Here is a 13,036-nt window from a genome sequence, read left to right as displayed (position 1 = left end):
CATCCATCATCTGCAGATATGGTCCTGGAGGCAGATGTTGCTGACCTGTCTGGCTGCAGCCAGCCCTGATGGACCAGGGATAAGACTGCAGGTGGACAGTTACGTGTGACAGTTCCCAGTTCGGCTTTCCTGAGGGCTGGGAAAGCCAGTAGCACCCAGTTACAGGCAGCTCAAGTAAGGACAGACCCAAAGTTATGCAGGCACTTCTATCACTTCCAAACTCCCTTAAGGAGCATGGAAAAGGAACAAGGGGACAAATTCAAACCTTTCCCACTCAGGCTGAGAACGTGTCCTGGCTGTGCGCCTTGCGCATGAAAACCAGGCCGTTCTATGCAAATACTGGGCCAGCTCCGACTGCAAGCACTTGAGGGCAGCAGAGGACCGGCAGGCTCCGTCCCTTCGCTTCGGAAAGGAAAGCGGTGAGGCTGCAGCGGGGACGGTGGAAGGGGGATGTCTCCAGGCGCGGAGGAAGGCAGGCCAGGGATACTGCGTGATCCTGCCGGAGGTTTCCACCGCAGTCCCCGAACCTGGCGTTCCGTGTAAAAACTGGGCTTGCAGCAAAGGTGTCAAAGTGAATGGTCAAGGGCCCAAGTACAGGTTTTGACAAAGCAGCTCTTACAGAAAGCCAAGTTAACAAAAGACTTGTTGCATTAAGAAAAAAAAAAAAAAATCAATGAATGCTGCTTTTGGCTCACATTTAAATCTGGCATTGTTTGAAAGCCATCTGTCACAGCAATGCACTAGCGTAACAAACCACTGAGTACATACAGGCACCACAGCCACAGCTGGGGAAGAGGCCCCAGCACAGAAAGCCCTGGACCTGTCACTTGAGCAAGGTCAGCCCCAGCTTGAAGGGTCTGGGTGTCAATGTGGGACACTAGCTGGAGATGATGGGCTCTGATGCCCGGACACACATGTGCACGCCAAGGTGCTTTGTACAGAAGGGCATGAGAACTTGAAGGTGCCTTGAGTCATCTGTACACTCAGAGAAGGTAAACAAATAATATCATGGAGAAAAGTTAATTAAAGTTAGGTTTGGGGGTTGGGTTTTTTCCATTTTGCTGATCTCAGGTAGTGTTAATAACAGGGAATAAGATGATATTTAAACAGAAATGTGAATTTGCACCTGGATCCCAGCATTCTTTTTTTGCCTGGGAATGCCCATTAGGGGCTGCTAGTACAAAGGGGATCACAGGATCAAGCCCTCAAGAGTTATTTTCTACCCTGTCAGTGTCATGTGATATCACCTTAGGCTTATGCCTGCCATACATGCAGGACCTCAAGATCACAAGGAGAAAAACAAAGCTCATGAAGGGAATGGTGGAAAGGGAGGGAGTGTGGGGAATAACAGTAGTGCCAAGTTTTTCTTGCTATCAAATGCTTGTGTGCTCTCCCTCATGGGAAGAGAGGAGGAAAAGCTGTGGTCAGTGCTCTCAGAGGGCCAGCTGCTTATGGGACAGACAAAATAGAAGCAACTTCTAGTGGGGAAACATGACTCTTACCCAAAATCCCACCTTGTTAGCAGCCAAAAGTGGCCTGTGTTCCGCAAGGGGCAAGCCAAACTAAGCACTTGGAAACACAAGGTTTCTAGAGCAATATTCTGCAAGAGGATTTCTAGAAGGGTCGGGAGTAGGGACAGAATCACAAACTGTAGGGCAGGATCCCAAACCAAACTTGTGCGCAGCCAGCCTTGCAAGGAGTCATACTCTTAGAGCAATTCAGAGACAAAAGCACTAGAAAGGGGGGATGTATATGGACAGGGCTCCTTTTCCAAAGGTAAGACTGAGAAGAAGAAACTTACTTTTTCTCAAGACACTCCACATATTCTTTCTTCTTCCTGCGGCTCTCCTGAGCAGAGATCTGTGAGGGGGGCAGCCATCAGAGAGGAGTCAGTGTCATAAGCCTCTAGGCATTTCTTTGTGGCTCCCTCATCTTCTCGATTCCCTGAGCACACAGCACCCTAAAGGTAAATGGGGAAGCTGTCTTCCAGTCAGCCATTCCTACTGGTCTCCAGGCCCAAACTGGGAGGGATGGGTGCTGTAGGTATGCAGCCTTCTTTGGCATGTAGGCTACAACCATTTGTTGCAGTATGCCTGACCCCCTCGCTGCTGAGAGCATCTTCAGAGTTGCTTTGAACTCCTCTGACTCACGTGGGGACGTGCTATGGCCATCTGGGCAGATTCAGCCCCAGACCACTTCTGAGTCACCGGGTGACTAATTCAGGGTCTCATAATTTGTCCCACGGGATGCTTTCTAATCAGTCTAAAGTCTCACAGCCTCTGCCTGGCTAATGGGCTCTGTGCATCACCTGTTCTGCACCATGCAGTGGTGCTTGTTTCCCACAACAAGATCTGACCAGGCTGGTTTGTCTGATCTGTGATGCCTTAGCTTGTGGGCCCCATCTCAGGGCCACACACTCCCAGGAGCTGATCTGGAAGCCACACTCTCCAGACACAGCTACATGCACAGCATGCATGCAGAGATGCTCCATGGCACGTTTTCTGTGGGCTGGGAGGCTCATGCCGGTGCACCAAAGGCAGGATCCCACCTTTTCTAAGCTGCACTGCACATAAGGTGACGATAGCTATAGCAATGGTCAGCTGAGGACGCTCTGTAATCATGGGAACTGCATGGTTATGTTTTTTGTAGTCACCTTGTTCTTGATTTTCCTCCTGACCCTCTTCAGTGCTTTCTCCTCTGCTTTGGTGAGGGGCAGCTTGGTAGGAATGGGGTAGCCCTCAGCAATCAAGGTGCGTTTCTCCTCTTCAGTCAAGAGCAGCGGGCCAGAGGTCCCTTGTAACTTCTGAAACACACAGAGAGCAGCTATTAGCATCAGCAAGGAGTCCTGTCCCCAGTGGCCCTCCTTAAAGCCTTGCAGAGCAGCTAGGGGCTCAGAACAAATAGCTGCAGGGCAGTGCTCTTTCCTGCTCTCAGCCTGATCCTGGGGGGACATCTCAGCAGCTGCCTTCCGTATTTACTTCGGAGGGCATCTGCTCCTTCATGGTTAGGCTGGCTACACACTTGCATTGCAGGACCCTGCCAAAGAACTTTTGGGTGATGATTAAAATACAGTCTGGTTATGGGAAGTCTTAGTTACTCCTTTCTTCCATTAACCTCCTCAGAAAGTCCTCCAGTGCATAGGCCATTTCCCAAAGTATGGGGTGAAAGACAGCACTTACTAAAACAAGGTAGCTCCTGATAGGCATTGTGCAAGACTCATTGCACCTCTCCTCCCTCCTGTGAGCACCATGGTGTCCCCACACCCACACCCAAGGACATCCCATTGCCTTGCCAGAGCATTTCAGCTTGGAGACTTTAACAAGGCCAGGATCCCCCACATGAGCCTCAGAAAGCCTCCAGTCCCCTCTGAGCACCAAGAAGCCCTGTGTCCCAGTGATGTCCTGCTGCTTCCTTACGTGTGGTGCTGTCAGGAGAGGTGAGGAGGAGATGGCAGTAGAAGAGCGAGCAGCAGGTCGCACTGGGCTGGATGGAGGCAGGGATCGGGGGCTCTGAGATCCATCACTGTCACTGCCATGGCTGCTGGGTGGAGTTGGAGGCATTTGCACCAGGTCATCTACTGAGAAATAAGGAGATCAAGTCAATGGCTCTTGCGTCAGCTTGTTGGTACAGGCATAGGGCCCAACATAGAAAGGCATTGCCATAACACAGGACTGAAAGGAGAGGGTGTTGAGTCTCACAAGATGGAGTGGGTCTGATAACAAGGCTGGATTGAGCACTGCCCATGACAGAGATGAAGATGACCTCAAATGTGCTAAACTAGGAACTGCAGGAGTCAGAGAACTTGCAGGGCCTTTGCCAAGACACTGAAGGTATTTATAAAGCAGTAAGGTACTCTGGTGTCAACCAAAATGGAGTATAAAACCTGTGATGTTTTGCTCCATAGCCTGCTCACAAGTACAGGAAGATCTCTAAGAGAAGAGCTCTTCCAAATGCACCACAGGGCTCACACATTTGCCAGCACACTTGATCCAAAGGGGCTCTGGTCACTTGGTTGCCAAGCACTTGAAAACTGTCCCCACTTTGTACTAGAGAGCCCTAGGGGCCTTAATGGAGGTGGGAATATGCCTAAGGAATGTCCCTCTGCAGCAGTGGGAGTTCTTATAGTGCTTTCATTTGTGCATCGGCAGATTTTCAGATGCTTGGGTTTCTTTCAAATTAAACTGGATCCTGAATTTCCTGACTTTCGGATGGTTGTTTTTGGATAACACTACAGTCCCTCAGAGGATTTTAAAGGCACTTTTGCATATTTCCAACTCTGAAGTAGCCTGTTTTGCCTAGGAGTCCCTGTCTGAACAATTCTGTGTGTGGCTGCTGGTCCAGACACTGATCACAGTTGGAAGAGTGCAGTACTCACTCCTCTGTCTGTGCTCCAGTGCTACCTTGTATGCATGGCTCTGCTCTCAGGTGTTGTCTTTCTTCCCTGTGTATAGTAATGATCTATACTCGAGTTATATAATAGAGGGATGCAAGTCGACCAGCAAATTCTTTCTTCTTACCTGTAGGTACATTTAGAAACTGGTTCACCTCTTTGGGTTCAGCTTTGATCACAGGTGTTGGAGTAATTTCTACAGGAGTCTGTGGAAAAGAAGCAGAAAGAGCTCTTAGGTACTGCCACCTCTCCTCCCAGAGGGCTCCCATGCATCCTGCTCATAGCTGCTGTTCCCCTGCTCTCTGTACTGCCTCATCTCACAGCTCTGCCCCAAAGCAGCCTCCCACCACACAGAACAGAAACCAAGACTACAAAGATAAGACCCCTGTGTCACTGGGCACACAGAGTGAAAACGTGTTTGTAGAGGAAGAAGCAGTGGCAGATAGATATGCTGCCAAGTAGAGCACTGAGTACCTCCAAAAGGGAGATGATTTTTATCCTTGGTGATTCTTCCCTTGCTAGACCCAGACAGTGCAATCTAAACCAACCTCTACATTACCATGGGAAGTCTCTCTTTGATCTGACTGCATTAGAAATGGGAGTACAGGGGTTGTACAGAAAAAGAACAAACCTCCTGTCCTGCTCACATGATTTTCACCAGGGCCATTGGGCAGCTGTTCCCAGTCGGAGGGGACTGAGAGTTAAATAAAGAGTAGATTTATTCCCATCTGGGCTTTGCAGCCCCTCAGCTCCATGGTTCACTAGCCCCCAGCCCAACATAGGCTGGGGGAGTTTTTACACTAAACAGACACATTGCAAACTCCTCCAGACTGTAAACACAGCTGAGAGAGCACCATGGTATGGCTGCTGAGCACACACAGCAGAGGTTTGAGGGCACAGCAAGTTCAAGCTGTGTAAATAATGGAGGAAGCCTGTGCACAGTTTTGGCTGGAAGTACCCGTTTGTTTTGGATGGTCATTTAAATGGAAAGATGCTCAGCATGAGTGAAAAAAAGGAAGTGAATCCCAGAGATGCTCTACTGTTATCTACTGAGCTGCTACAAGATAGCCAAGGTCTGCATGAGACTAGTCAGACCTTCCCATCCAACATGGCTAGACTCAAGGCCAGCCGAACTGAGCCCTCAACTTAGATCCACATACTAGTGGCATAAGTGAGCCTCCTTCAGACAAACAGACTTCTTAAGAACTTAGATATGACCAAAAGACTTGGTGTCTTTTTTTCTCAGAAATAATAATTCCTGCTGCTTCATAGGAAAAAGCAAGCAGGACCTGGAGTGGGACCTCCATTTCCAGTGTGCAGCTGAGAAAAGTGAGAGGACATATTATAAGACCAAGGCCATGAAAAAGACAGTGGCAGAGCAGGGGTCTATACTCAGGAATAGTGGGGTCACTGGCATTGCATTGATTTACACTGTTCTCTGAAAAATGAAAATGAGCCAAGAGTGGCTATAGAAATATTGGCAGATTGGAGGGGATAGGCCTCCAGCATGTGCAGGCTTAAAAGTCTTTGCGTGTTGTTCCAAGTGTGAGAAATGCAGTTGTGATTCATGCTGATAAGATGTTTAATGTTTACAGATATAACCAAATAAGGCACGGGCTCTGAAGAAAATGAAAAGATAGTTAAGTTTTATGTAAAAAGTTGTGGAACTTGTTTTGTACCATATGTACATGTGTATAGGAAAGGTGGGGGAGTGATGTGAAGGAGAAGGTGACCTTCTCCCGAGGCAGCCGCCATGGGGGGGAGCCGGGTAGAAAAGACCCCTTAAGTAACAACCTGAAGAAACTGACACTGAGGAAGAAGGAACTCTTCAACCACCAATCAGAAAGAGAGAAGACCCCTAGTGACAACCAACCACGGAATCAGAGTGCAAGAAGGACTAGCCGAGGAGATAAAAGGAGTTGGTTAGAAACCTAAGGCGTGCCCATTGGTGAACACCCAGCACTGTTTTGTGCACCCAGTGCTGTTTTGTGCACCCAGCACTGTTTTGCTTATGCTTTAATGAACACGAGTTAATAAATTGCATTAAAAATTGCTGTTAATGAAGAAAAAGCGTGAGTAATTTATTTCACAAGGAAACACACTTGTATTAACCCAGGATTGTAAAGCATCCTGTGCTAGAGAAAACCCTCCTTCCATTGTTTTCTTTAGAAGGATAATCTGTCTTATAGCTTCACTATAGGAATGAAGAACACAGTTCTACCTAGCATCAGGTGTGCTGCTGCTCTGACTGCAATTTCAAGAGGAGAATGACAAATAATGCAATATTTGGGCTTTGTATCACCTTCCTCTGTCTGTCCAGCAGCTAAATCAGCTAGCAGCACCCCTGCAGTCACATGGCTGCATGTGCGTCACCAGGGGTGCCAGTGCATGAGAGCCTGGGTTCCCGATGGATCTTAGATGGGCTCACCTCCTCGGGGACCGGCAGTCTCTGCAGAGGGTTGAGGTTCAGCACTGGTATGGAGCTGGCAGGTAGCTGGGACTCAGGCAGGTCTAGAGCCAGGTTCTGTTCCTGTTTCACCATGATGGAGCAAAGCTTGGGCCCCAGTGACCACACTCCATTCTCCAGCTCTGAAACATGCACAATGTGAGAGTCAAACTCCAGCAAGAACAGGAAAAAATAAAAAAAGCCATGCAGACAGTTTCCCCCCGTCTGGGGAGGCTGCCTTTCCAACTTTAGCTCTGTCACCACACAAGCATGTGCAGGCCCACAACACAGAGTAGTAAAGGGAACAAACCCCCAGCATGTGGGGAGCAGACAGGGCAGAGCTAGAGGGATCATGTCTCTGCTTTGCTCTCGCTGTGCAGCCCGAGCACAGGAGGACAGCTGCAGGGTTTCTTCCCCCAGTGATGTCTCAGTCTCATCCTCTGCAGCTTATTTATATTTAGAGCTCAGTGCGAGGAGGATGCTGGGCTGTTACTCCTCAGGCACCATGGCCAGCATCACAGAGCTGCCAGGTGTGTTACCAAGAATAGCACCCTCTCTGTGCTAGAGAGCTGGTGAGAGGGCAAGCACGATGACAGTGAAAGGCTGACAGGTGACTGTACGTGCTGCTTTGGCCTCCCATGAACGTTGTGTGAAGTACGAGAGCTTCGTTGCATGACAGGAGAGGAGGAAGGTCCATTCCTGTGGAAGGAAGTCCAGTGTGGCTCTTGCTTGTGAGGCAGCTCCCACGGCTTCTCCCCTCAGTCTCACCTCTGAGATTTCCTCCTCTGCCCCACACTGCTCAGGTGGACTGCTGCTTACAGATGTGACACGCTGCCATTGCTGGTAGGGCAGAAGCAGCAGCAAGGGAAAGGAAGTGTCTGAAGAGAACTCAATGGAGCTGTGTGGGGACACTCCTCTCACCCCACGTCTGCTCTGTTCCGTGCACATCGGTGGCATGAGCCTGGCTTGTCACTGAAATTAGAGATCCCAGGAGCCGGGATTCATGCAGTGGTGGATGACTGCAGCTCAGATGTGGAAAAATGTGCTAGGCAGGAGAACTGCCTGGGCTCTGCTCTGGAGTTTTTTCGTTGCTCTTCAAACACTTCAGCCTGCCAAAAAGCTACTCCTAGCTGGCCTGGAACCTGCATCCTCCTCCCTAATTCTCCTCCCTTCCCTTCCCCTTTGTATCTGACAAACAGAAATGCATTTGTCTTGACACAGGACAGACTACTGCTAAGTGTGTCACCAGATAGTGCCCCAGTTGGCCACAGTCGGGCTCACTCCCTCATCCCGCTGTACTGCTCTCTGCATACAGCACTCACAAACCCACTGGTGTTGCCTAGCTGTCTGCTGCCCAGAGCAGTTCTGCAGTACCCATCTCAGTCTAGATGATGTCCTGGCAAGAGGTGAGGGGGAGAAATGCCTGCATAAAGATGACTATAAGCGAGCAGCTGTTTATGTGGGAGCTGCCACGTGAACTCAAAGGTAGATTAACTTCATCTTTGCCCTACTCAGTCTCTGTTACCCTCAGGAGAGGACAGGGCAGAATCCTGCCTGTGGCTTTTGCATGGACACAGTGGTGTTAAAGTGTAGACAAGAACTGTATCAGTTAACAGTGTTGCCCTTGCCAGTGGAGTATGTTGTCTTGTGTCTTTGGTCTAGCACCTATGCTGCCTACATAGGTGTCTCTAGCAGAGCCTTATTCCTTCCAGCGCCCTGTGTGACTGGACATCTTCAAGCACAGACATGAGCTCCTGTAGCTGTTCCATGTGCCTATCAGCTGCGTTGCTTGCAGTGCTGCTGGATTGCTTCCCACAATGTAGTGAGGCCAACGTTGTCAGGCAGCATCTCAGGCAGGATGCACTGCACAGCAGTGACAAGGAGAGGCTGCTAAACACACACAGACTGAATTGCATTTTCTCTGTCCTGCTAAGGACACCAAACCCACAGCTGGTAGTGAAGTCTCAGTTACCCCTGCTATGCAAACAAGCCCTTTCTGATGGAAGGAGGCAAGGTGTTACACAGCCACAAGTGTTTGCACCAGAAAACTTGGACTGAATTCTTCTGACTGTCCACAACCCATCACAGAGATAAGGGACCTTGAGAGGTCTTCCAGCCTATCCCGCTGCTCTAGGCAAGCTCAGCTAGACCTGTGTTGGTCCTGACAGACAGTTGTTTGACTTGATCTCATGCCTCTGCAAAGTGATGAAGAATCCACAGCCTTCCACATTAAATCTCTTCTATGGTTTCACTATGCCCACTATGAGAAGGTTTTGCCTACTGGCTAACTAGAAGTTCCCTTACTGTGATTTTAAGCCTCATCTTCCTCATCCCCCATTCTGTTGCAAAGCTCTGAATTCTCTTTTTCTCAGAGGCGTGGGGCACCCTCTGTCTGGGAGGGCTGCTGCTGAAGCAAGTTACCAGGCAAGGGAGAGCAGACCACCAAGGGCTTTCCCAGTTCAGACTTCACTCAGGGAGAGAGCAGCCCCCAGAACTGTCAGTCCAGACAGTCCAAGGAGCAGACACCCAAATAAGTACACGCTGTCCTCCCATTTCCTGTCTACATTCTGACCCTGCTTTTTTTCCCACCCTCAGAGATTTATCTGGGGAGCGACTGCGTTACAGAATCAGAAACATATAAGCCATGAGAGGGTCAATGAGGGACTGAGGTAGAGGCATTTTGTGTGGATCCCTCTATGCTTCAGAAGTATGGCCATTCTGTAACCACTGCAGGATTCACTGTACCTTGCTGGGTGAGGCATGCCAGGAAGCTCATTCTCTGCTCTAGATAGTCTGTACATAATGGGAAGAAGCACAGCTGAGAGATTTCCATAGCTGCCCTGGGTTGAGGACATGAGGCAAAAAGCAGTGAGGAAGCAGGACCTGTACAGGAGTGCAGGCACTAGCCCAAGGCTGGTCCAGCACCCACTGTTCTGCACAACCCTGGCTCCCCCTGCTCCTGGCATCAGATCACACCCTGCAGAACTGAGAGCTGGTACTGAGAACCAAAACAGCCAGTCCATATGTGCAAGCCATCTGGAAAACAGACTCCACTGATATGCAGGGTCACAATGCACCCAGCGGCTTGCCCTAGCTGACCTGTGTTAGTGGGAACCATGTGGGAAGGGGCAGGATTTGGAAATGTTTTGGAGATCTGCAGAAAAGCTGGGAGAAGGCTGATACATAGCCAGCCTCAGCCAGCTCCAAGCCTAGACAGAGCCCAGGCATTCCTGAGGGGCTCTGCAGACCAAGCAGAGCTTGCTTACTGTTAAAGAAAAGTCATTCCTGGGTAATTAATTTGAAGTGAATGTCTAAGAGGACTGAGACTGGATGAAGCTGTGCCAAAAGGACTGCACAGTGTTGCAAATACTGGACCTGACTCAGGGCTACACTGGAATATGACTCACATACAATTATGAGCCAAGATAGCCCTGGAAAGATGGGTTGAATTATCCTACTGCAGGAGTGGGAGCACAGATACCCCTATACCTGCCACATTAATACTAGGCGTTACTCTTTGTATAGAGCTGATCTGCACTCTCAGAGAGCAAGTGCCACGTCCATCTCAAGCGCTCCTGGGTTATGCGCTGTACACCCTGTGCTGGTCTCTGCCCAAGGATTCGAGTCACACTCCACTCAGGAGAATCATGATCTTGCCTTGGGGACACGGCAGTTGAAGTAGGGGTATGTCCAAACACAGAGGATAGAAGCAGAAGTGGTGATAAGTGTCTCTGAGAGGAGTCCCTGAGGTAGCTTCATGCAGGCAGATTTTGTTTTATTGCTTTCTATACACTCCTGCTTTTTGCTTCTCTCATTCCCAAGGTCATCTCCTCCTATTCATTTGTGGGGGAAAAATAAAGATGTGTCTGTGCACTCATGCAGGTTTGTTTTTTGTTAGTCGCCTGGTTGCCTGTTTGGGCTGACTGCCCTCCAAGACAGTACTGGGGTTAAAGCTAAGGAAAAAGAAATGTAAATGGAAAGCTTTTTTGATACTAAGGCAGAGCTTGCTTGATGTGCCATGAGCCTCTCTCCCAGCTCCTATCTGAGTGGTCCCCAAGGAACATGGCACTGATGGCTGCACCCTTTACAGGGACCAAAAAGTCAGGGGAGGCCAGCTCCTCTCCTCCTGCCTTGGCGTTTGTACCAGAGAGCTGGGATCATTCCTGGCCATGAGGGAAGCCACTGTCCCAGGTCTCACTCTTGCTCAAATGAATGGCTTTCTTCTGTGTATACTGAGCCCATGCCACTGCTTTTTCAGGCAGCCTGGTGTCCATCAGCTGTTGGGACACCCACACAGTCCCACAAATTACAGGACTCTCTGCAAGGACTGCTCTAAAAATATCCAGCCATCACAAATTATCCTGAAATGAATTGTTTTAAAAATAGGTTTTGAAATGACTGTTCCTCTCTGTCTCCTGCTAAAAGATCTGCTGGTAAAGAAGCCACTTAGCTTTCCACATGTACCAGCACTGGTTGCAGCCAGAGACTCGTGCCTCCTATATTCAAGCCAAAACTCTGCTGCCTGATGCCAAAACAGACCTTGATCTAGGGCATCCACACCCAGGTTTGTAGGGTCCTAAAAAGACATTGCCTATTGCTTGCCAGAAGCTGGCAGCACACTGAACCACAACCAATTATCATCCTCGTAAATAACAGCCCAGCAAAGAAGCAATGTGACGGTCAGAGCACAACTGAAGGAAAAAATGTGGGCTGTATTTGACAACAGCAGATCAAATTTTTCCCTGGATTAGCCATGCGCAAGCCTAAGGAATAGCCAATTTGTCCTTATATATGGAAGCCAGCCAGAGCTTCCGCTAACAGATGTGCCCAAAGCTGTGCAGTGTGCACGTCTCATGCTCACCGTTAGCATTATCTTCAGTCTTGACAGGCACGAGCGGGCTCTGGGGAGCAGAGTCTCCACTGAGGGAGTAGCTGTGCTCTGCCTGGATGCCTGGAGTGGGTGGATCCAGGTCCATGTCCAGCAGCGGGTTCTTCTCAGCCAGTACTGGGTCATCGAAGAAACTGCTGAAGAGGTCATTGGAGAAATCCTCCATGTTGTCAGAGAAGTGATCCAGGTTCTCTGAGAAATGCTGAGGAAAGACAAAGGGAGGCAGAATGTTAGTGTCAACTCCAAGAGGGATCTGAGAGCCTTCCTGTGCTCTGAGAGCCAAACCTCAGCAACAGCCCTTTTTGGATGGAAAAAAGCAGTTCCTATCCCTTGCCTGCATCAGTTTGATAAAAACACCTTGAAATAAGATGGAAAGGGCCATCGTGCTGTACATCTTCTTTACCTGTTTACCTACACCACAAACACTCATGACATTCTTCTATATTCTCATATCTCCCCCTTCCTCTGTGGGTACCTCTCTTCAGCCTCCTAGCATCACCTCACTGTGACAACAAGCTGAATAGAGCACAAGGCAAGAAATCCCTGTGATGACAAAATGCAAGTGTGGCAGAAAATCACAGTCTTCAGCACCTGCCCTTGGTGACAGACACTTTCTCATGTTCTCTGCCAGCAGCAATAGGCACTCTGATGCCCCAGAGAACATCAACCCAGCTGCTGATTTCTATCAGAGAAAAAAAATCAGTTGGATCAACATAACAGGAAGGCCCCCTGTTGTATTTAATTTCCTCTGGGATTTCACAGCCCCTCTGTGGACCATATGAGGCTGTCCTCCAGCCAGATAATGCCTGTGAAATTCTGCTCCCCAATGAAGTTTAAACACTACAGATGGGCTGTTAACAACAAACAATCATTCCACTAATCATTCCAATAACAGTCAGTAAATCTGGCCAGTGCTGCTGCAGAGCTGGTCTCCTGATGCTACAGGGAACCTGTTTCCTTTGAGGCATATCCTTCTATTCAGAAGTCAAATCACTAACTTTTCCATTTGCTACAACAAAGCATTGGTTGGGCAGGGAGAAAAATGGTGATTGCCAAACACCAGCTGAAAAATTATCCCATTTGTTGGCAGATTGAGGCTTCTGGCTCAGGGAGAGGAAAGAAAAGACAGATACATTCAAGTGACTATATTACACAGATGGAACTGTGTAACTTAAATGAACTGGAGAGAGCTCAGCGGAGTCAGACTGGGTCGTCCTCCCCTGCCTGGAAAAGCATCTGGGTGGGCAGAAAGGCACTGAAAGCAGCATACTCAAATACCAAGAGCAACAGGGTATGGATGAGAGAGAGCATG

At 49.0% G+C, this 13,036-nt stretch overlaps 1 protein-coding gene across 2 annotated transcripts in view; it reads right to left on the bottom strand.

Moving 5' to 3' along the window:
* Positions 1-13,036, bottom strand: part of CREB3L1 (cAMP responsive element binding protein 3 like 1) — a 47,088-nt gene that overhangs the window by 10,119 nt on the left and 23,933 nt on the right. Inside the window, exons 2-7 of one of the 2 annotated variants that reach the window (XM_082058307.1) lie at positions 11,698-11,926; positions 6,819-6,979; positions 4,518-4,596; positions 3,417-3,577; positions 2,654-2,803; positions 1,802-1,860 (exon numbers count right to left, since the gene is read on the bottom strand). In XM_082058307.1, the coding sequence (XP_081914433.1) occupies positions 1,802-1,860; positions 2,654-2,803; positions 3,417-3,577; positions 4,518-4,596; positions 6,819-6,979; positions 11,698-11,926 (839 nt within the window). The remainder of the gene's footprint in view (positions 1-1,801; positions 1,861-2,653; positions 2,804-3,416; positions 3,578-4,517; positions 4,597-6,818; positions 6,980-11,697; positions 11,927-13,036) is intronic. The other variant, XM_082058308.1, reaches the window with a different exon arrangement.

Source organism: Streptopelia decaocto, assembly GCF_964273445.1.
Source record: "Streptopelia decaocto genome assembly, chromosome: 7".
NCBI classification, from domain to species: Eukaryota; Metazoa; Chordata; class Aves; order Columbiformes; family Columbidae; genus Streptopelia; species Streptopelia decaocto.
Note: the sequence above shows the minus strand (reverse complement) of the source record. Positions and strands in the feature narration are given on the sequence as shown.